Genomic DNA, 7732 nt, shown 5'->3' with positions numbered 1-7732 from the left:
TATAATAATACGCTTCTTTATTTTTCAGTGGGACTGCATAAAATATATTGTAACTGATTTATTGTAATTCGCGGAATATAATTTTATGTACGAAAACAAACATAACCCGATCCAAATCGGGTTAGATAAAGGACACCTTAAGAACCTTAAAAGGCCAAACCCGTTCTTTTCGGCCTACCAAAATGAGTATAACCATAACCCGATCCAAATCGGGTCGAATCGGGATAACCCAATGGGTTCGGATTACTTTTACCGCCTCCGTAAAAATCGAACTCGGCCTCATCCAAACAACGTGCAATCGTAAATGGGCTGGCCCAACTCAACCAACCCCCAACCGCAACAAACCCTAACCCTAACCCTAACCCTCTCCATTTCCTCTCCTCGCTCTCTTCGTTCGCTTCCTCCTCCTCCTCCTCCTCGTCGTCGTCGTCGTCGTCGTCGTCTCGCGCTCTTCTCCTCTCCGATTCTCTCGAAGCTATTCATAGATCTCTCACTGGATGTAGTATAGGTAATTCCCTTGCTCTTCTTTATCCAATCTCTACTCTCTTTTATTTTGGTGTAATTTACTAGATCTTGTTAGTTCTTTTCTCTTGTTTTTTCTTTTCTTCGTGCTTATTGATCAATTTTGTTGAATCTTCTGTAAAATGGCTTCATTTGTCTCAGTGTTGCTTGAAACAACAAGATTAAGAAGATCGTTTCATAGGGAAGTGTCGTTTGTTGTGTTTGGTTTCAGGGGAAATGTGTTTCCCGTGGAAAAGAAAATTTACCTTTGTTGGAGTTTGGTTCGGCATGAAGTGAATAGTTTTCTTGTCATAAAATGTTTGGTTTGCAGGAAAAAGAAAATGAAGATAATGAGGGACAAAGAGGAGTTTATAGTTTTCATTCTTCATTCTCCATTTATAAATATCTGGAAAATGGAAACAAATTGTTTTGTGTAAAATACGTAACTGTTTTCCACTGAAAAGTGTTTTATGTGGAACCAAACACTTGGAGAACTTTCACCACCCCGAAATCTTTTTTTTGTGCCTCTTTTATGTGTAATCAATCCACAACCAATGTTTTTGTCGATTTTCTGGAAATGTACTTGTAACAAGGTTTAGAAGATCATTACATAGGTAAATGTTGGTTGTTGTCACTTTTTTCTTTGGTTGCGCCTAGGATGGAATTTTCAGGGATATCTGGTAGTATGGGTGCTATATACATTTTACCCTTTTATTTTTTTTATTTAACTGTAAAGAGCATATTATAGGTTATGCGGTAGGTTCAAAGAAGGCTTATTTAGTGTAAGGAAATTTGATTACCGAAGACGAGCATGTGGAAGATGGTAATGGAATTAAATACGTTGTGTAAGAGTAGATTAGTAGAATTACGAGAACTAGCAAAACAGGTTGAAGAAGAAACGACTAAATATATTTTCTTATAAAAACAGTAAAATATAGATATAGATATGGGATTCATAAATTTAGTAATTGGTTTATCCGCTCCTTTTCTGAGCTGAAAATGAGAAACATATCACATGAGTGGTGCTCATCTTTCTGGACTTAACAGGGTTTGTATTCTTGCACCTGATCAAGGCCTCGGCTTGTATTCTGTTTTATGAATGGCGAGAGATCCGAGTCCCGATATAGATGATGAACTCTTTAATGAAGTTTATGGGAAAGCATACACTGGACCTGTTGGATCGAACGCTGCCAACAATTCAGTGCCAAAAGGAAATGATAACAAGAGAGCTTTTCCTGGTGGCCAATCTGATGAAGAAGATGAGCCTCGGGATCCTAATGCTGTTCCGACTGATTTTACTAGTAGAGAGGCTAAGGTGTGGGAGGCAAAGGCGAAGGCTACTGAAAGGAATTGGAAGAAAAGAAAGGAAGAGGAAATGATCTGCAAAATATGTGGTGAATTGGGTCATTTTACACAGGTATGTAAGTTTTCTTCCTCAGTAATCTTAAAGATAGATTTTTCATTAAATGAACATTTGGTAAAAATGTTTGTAGTGCCTCTTAGCTATTGGTCATTTTGTATAGACCTTCAACTTTATACACACACACGTATATACATATACATATACATATACACAGACATATACACATAACACACACACACACACACACACATATATATATATATATATATAGAACTAGGCTAGAATACTATCAGTAGCACCTACATGTACATACACACACACACACACACACATATATATATATATATATATATATAGAGAGAGAGAGAGAGAGAGAGAGAGAGAGAGAACTAGGCTAGAATACTATCAATAGCACCAAGTCATTGGTGGTATTACGTTTTCGGCCCTTGGATGAAGCGATGTGCGGTTAAGATGATAGTGGTCCCCTAGGGTTGAATGGGTGGTTAGTTGAATAGTATGATCTAACGGGTAGAAATGGTCAAAGGTGTAAATCTAACGGCGGAAAACTTAGTAGCTCCAAGCGATGTGCGGTTAAGATGATAGTGATCCCCTAGGGTTGAATGGGTGGTTAGTTGAATAGTATGATCTAACGGGTAGAAATGGTCAAAGGTGTAAATCTAACGGTGGAAAACTTAGTAGCACCAAGCGCTTGGTGCTATTGATAGCATTGTAGCCGCTCTCTCTCTCTCTCTATATATATATTTTTTTGATTGACACCTTCTCAAGTTTTTGCTTGTTTTGGTTTGAGTTGTTTCATCAGGAAAATCTGGGATTAAGTAAACATTGATTGTGAATTAAGTTAATTTATATTTGTATGAGCCATTAATTTACTATTGGTAAAAAAATGTGGAGGAACCTCCGTAATTATTGATTCTTCTACTACTTTTCTTTTGATTGCCTTGCACTCAACTTTTGGTTCAAGTTATTTTGACAATCAAATTTGGAATATTTTTAAATTTAACGGTGCATCTATTACAGTTAACTATTCTGAACAGCTCATAAGTTAACTTCTGTTCAATAACAGTCAATGACTGATAGCTAAAGAATCTGTTTTTTTAATTAATTTTCCAACTCAATTTAGTAAAATATGTCGAATCAAAATAATTAAATGTTGAGGGGATGTCAATCAAAATAAAAGTGCTCAAGGGGCCTATTTCAAAATGGACTGCAGTTAAGGGGTCTCTGCAAAATACTTTAGGATTCCACTGAATGATTCAGGGGGAAGAAAAAAGAAAACTTATTCCTGCCTTACGTCTATATGCTGCATGTTTGCATGTTTTATCAGTGTTCTTATATGGTTATGTTATCATTTTTTTTTCCTGCCTTTTTTACAGGGTTGTCCATCTACTCTCGGGGCAAATCGTAAAAATGCAGACTTTTTTGAGAGAGTTCCAGCTAGAGATAAACAAGTGAGAGCACTTTTCTCTCCAAAGGTGATAAGTCAGATTGAAAAGGACATTGGATGCAAAATTAAAATGGATGAGAAATTTTTGATAGTTAGTGGGAAGGATAGGTTAATACTAGCTAAAGGTGTAGATGCGGTGCATAAAATAATTCAAGAGGATAAACGTAAAAGCAGAAGTCCCAACAGTTCAAATAGGACACGGTCGAGATCCCCTGATGGAAGCCCTAGGGGTTCTCACTTTAGGCGTTCTGAATCTCAAAGGTCTTCTTATTCTAGTCCGAGAGATACGTCACTTGTCCAAAACAGAGGCTTTAATCAGGAAAGGCGTGTTGAAGATCGTGTACGTGAAAATATGCACAAATATGCAAGGGATTCTCCACAAGGTAGGGACATTACGAGAGATAGAAGCAGCTTTTTAAGAGAAATTTCTGTAGTTGGAACTTAGCAAGTTCGGGTAGTCCAATTTTCTTTGTCTTATGATATACCAAATTACCTATCGTTCTGTCCCTCTTTTGTAGCAAGAGGTAAGTTCAAGCTTTATGTGTCGGAATATCAAGTGATTTCTGCTTGGTTCCGGGTCAGACAGAATATATTCCATTCAAATTTGTTTGCTCAAAGTATTTCAGACTTTTATGGATTGGATCAACTAGCAAATATTATAGCATCTGGCATTGTTCCTCCTTTGAATATATAATAAAGTGTAATATCGCTTACACATTATTCGTTTCGCGAAGCTTATGCTAATGATGGAGCAAAAGGCCGTTCAGCTCGACCGAAATCTCCACCACGCTCTTCTTTTGGCGGTGATGCATATAGACAGTATGATGGGTACGATCGTAATTCCAGGTCACATAGGTCTAATAGCTTGGATACCGAGAGGCATAGGGCGGAGTCTCGTTCTGAGCGTAAGTTTGACTTGCCTACTTATCAACGGAGCTTGGAAGAATTGGAAATGGAATTTAAGAGCGAAGCATTAGAACTGGCAAGAATCAGGGACCAAGAAGAGGATGAAGAAAACAACAAGCATCGCGAGGTAGGGCTTACTGATAGAAATTTCGAAACTTTGATTTTTGTTTTCCCTAAAATTTCCTGTTATGATCAGGAAAATTTTTCCAGTCATCATTTCTCTATCTTGTTTTCTGTAGTATATTTATCTTTTGCATTACATTCACAGAGAGTCTACTCAATCTACGTGCTTATCGCAAAAAATGTAGTTTACATGCTCCTTTTTTTTTTTAAAGTACATGTGGTATTCTGAAGAATTACATTAACACATCTGACTTAGAAAGAAAGGTAAGCGGTGAAAAGAAAGGTAAGTGATAAGTGTTGCTTTTAACCCTGGGAAAGTTTCTGGTCTATGTTTATATGGTTGATTTCGTGAGGCCTGAAATGAATATGTGCATGTTTTATTATACACTATTGAGATGAGTAAATAAATTTAGAAATTGTATGGTCGGCGATGCCCTTAGATTTCAAGAAGAATAAACTATTTTGCATTTTGGGGAGACATTTTCCTATATTTGTCATCAGGTTGGCACGGGGCTAAGTATACCTTTTCTTGTATGAAGTAAGCAGGTCAAATCTATTCATTATGTAGTTATGGTATTTCACCCAGTGCAGCAACAGGGACTCCTTGTTTTTCAACAAAGGAAACACCTACTAAAAATTTAACCATAGGTATGAGTTCATTCTGGGTGGCATCCACCATGCTGTATGCTTGTACCAGATCCTGGTGATTTGGACACCTTTTTTTTTGTTTACATAATTATATAGTCTATATTTCTAGACGGTTAGAGTTAAATAAGTTATACTCTTGTGCTAACCTGCTAAATTTTTCCAATTTGTTGCCAATTTGTTCAGTATGCAATCGTCTGGCTAAACTAGCACATAGAAACCCAGATTCAGAAATAAAACCTACATATTGGTTGATATTGAGTTGAATAATTGTAAGGCTTCATTTCTTATATTTTATTGTTAATGACTTGTCCATTACTTTTAATTAACTGATCCCTTGTATGAAAAATGGGCTTCTGATAGATTCTACGTGTTTATTTTTAGAATGGTGTTTTCTTCTCTGATTTTCTTCACATTGTTCTCCGATTCTGATAAATAAAAGGTAAGGCACTTTACTTTGTGTCAGCTTGATAGCTTTTGCAATAGCACATTAGCCACTAACACAAGCACTGATGGTTCAGAGTTTGCTTGCTTTTATGTGCGGTTAGATACTTTTTTTCTAATTATTTGTTTCTGCAGAGTTACCATTTAATATTTGTTTTTCCTCTCTCTCTCTCTCTCTCTCTCTCTCTCTCTCTCTCAATAAAGGAAGAAATGTAAAAAGAAGCACTCTTGATTTTCTAGTTGCATTTCATTAGGTTTCAACGCAACCAGTTTGCATACAATAAAGCTCCTCATCAATAGCTGTTTCATAATAGGCTATTTTCTAATGTAAAGATTTACTTCTGGGTCCTTTGAATAACATTCTAGGATTCTTTGCATATGTACCCATACATAGGTGACATTGCACAAGTACCCCTGCAAATTTGGTATTTGTGTGTGTACCCTTGAAACTGTACTTTCTGGTGGGCATTCTCTGCAAAGGGTTTCTATGCAAATTCTTCTGTGTAAGCATAGATATCTTGGTAGGGGCTTGCAAATAAGTAAGGTTTTTGAGGGCACACTTGCAAATAGCAACTTTGCATGATTATTTGGACAAATTCACATTTTTGCAGAGGTATGTGTGCCGAAAACTGTACAATAATCTATTGGTCACGCTCCCATCATTTTGTATGTAAATTCTCTTTTCTTTTACCCTGTGAATGCAGTTCATTAGAGAGCTTAAAGAGAACTACATGAAGAAGCTAGGAGTCATAAGGAGCATGCATTCGAAGCAGTGGGAAGAGTTTCTTCGTCTCGATACAATACAACGGCAGCAGCATCAGGCCCTCCAAACTGCTTATACTCGGCCTGCATACCCAGATTATGATCAGAGGAACATGCAATATGTAGGAAATACTGGATTATCCATGGATACGAGGAATAGATATCCATATCCCAATGAGAACTATTCCGCTCCGAGGCCTCATGATGCATACAGTGACTACCAAAATCAGAGGCATGAAGATTACGGCAAAACGTATGGCCAGTATTAGCTTTGGTTTTGGGATCAGTTGGTGAGTTTACTCCTACCCATCTTTAGCAATCTAAATTGTAGGAATTTGTATAGATTGGTGTTGTTACCTATTCAGATTTAGCTATCCAAATTGGAAAAAAGGGGGTGGCATTTGGAGGTAGGTATGCTGGTAGTGCAACGTAGATGGTTGCGGTGTTGATGGATAGAAGTTTCTGTTTTTCCCCCTTTTTTTGTTGTTTACATTTGTACCTAAAACAAATTGCGCAAATTTTCAGGGTGCCTAAATGGGGTTTCAAGGTAATATAGAGAATGCCGTTCCCTTGGTAAGTACTTACTTTCTCTGTTATCATGTAGCTTCTCTAAGAGAACTAGAAGCTAATTAGTAGCAACTTGTATTTGAGACATATTCCTGTAGAAAACTCCTAACTGCTAAGAGTTGTATTGTTGGGCCGCTGCTTCCATCGACGGAACTGTTTGACACTCTTTTTCACATATCGATCTTCATGTGTTAAACTTTTAAACCTTGGATCTTATCTTTGATCGTCGGTAATCAGTGCGAACTCAGTTGTTTTAACTCGGTTTCCTGGTATATGAACATATCTGATTTCTGTGGAATGTTTTGCGCATTGTTTTGATCGGTAAATCTGTCTATTGCCCTCTCTTTTTTCCCTTATAAAAGGGTGGGCAAATGGTAAGGAATCGTTTGTATCATCTTCAAAGTGTACCCCTTTGGCCATGGTTCTGCTTCTGCTGCCTGTTGTTTAAATCTTTGGGAATACTTCAAAAAAAAACCCATGTGGTTTTGCACTTTCTCATTTTAGTACCCTGTGGTTTAAAGTGTATTAATTTGCTCTCCTGTGGTTTTGTTTTTATTTTTTCGGTAGCTTTTTTTTTAATATTTCGTTAAATTATATATAAAAAACTTCAGATATCTATATAGTTTTATTGAATTTTTACTTTAGTATTTTTTAATTTTAATTTTGTCATTGATTTAAGAAAAATTGATAATAAAATTGATAATAAAAAAAGAAAAATGAAACCACGGGGGTAAATTGATATGCTTTAAACTACATGGGGGGGGGGGGTGTGTTTGAAGTTATCCCTAAATCTTTTATTCCAGAGTGTGTTGGGAGGTAGATAGGTTTTTGTTTCAACCAATGTGAAATGTTGGATGTTAAGAATAATAATTTATGCTATGTCGGTCAACTTTAAGATAACCTAATAACTAATCAAACTATTGAAATTTTAGTTGGTTTAGTCTCGTTTAAGTCCC

At 36.6% G+C, this 7732-nt stretch overlaps 1 protein-coding gene across 2 annotated transcripts; it reads left to right on the top strand.

The window, feature by feature from the left end:
* Positions 366 to 7035, top strand: LOC109720456. Of its 2 annotated transcripts, XM_020247584.1 has the most exons (6): positions 366 to 508; positions 1549 to 1918; positions 3259 to 3712; positions 4064 to 4362; positions 6152 to 6499; positions 6735 to 7035. In XM_020247584.1, exons 2-5 carry the CDS (start codon positions 1601 to 1603, stop codon positions 6476 to 6478), a joined length of 1398 nt encoding a protein of 465 aa, XP_020103173.1. In that variant the 5' UTR covers positions 366 to 508; positions 1549 to 1600; the 3' UTR covers positions 6479 to 6499; positions 6735 to 7035. The 2 variants fall into 2 exon arrangements, with proteins under 2 accessions (XP_020103173.1, XP_020103172.1); XM_020247583.1 differs by having other exon boundaries at positions 6152 to 7033.

The sequence above is a fragment of the Ananas comosus genome, linkage group 14, assembly GCF_001540865.1.
Source record: "Ananas comosus cultivar F153 linkage group 14, ASM154086v1, whole genome shotgun sequence".
Taxonomy (NCBI): domain Eukaryota; kingdom Viridiplantae; phylum Streptophyta; class Magnoliopsida; order Poales; family Bromeliaceae; genus Ananas; species Ananas comosus.
Note: the sequence above shows the minus strand (reverse complement) of the source record. Positions and strands in the feature narration are given on the sequence as shown.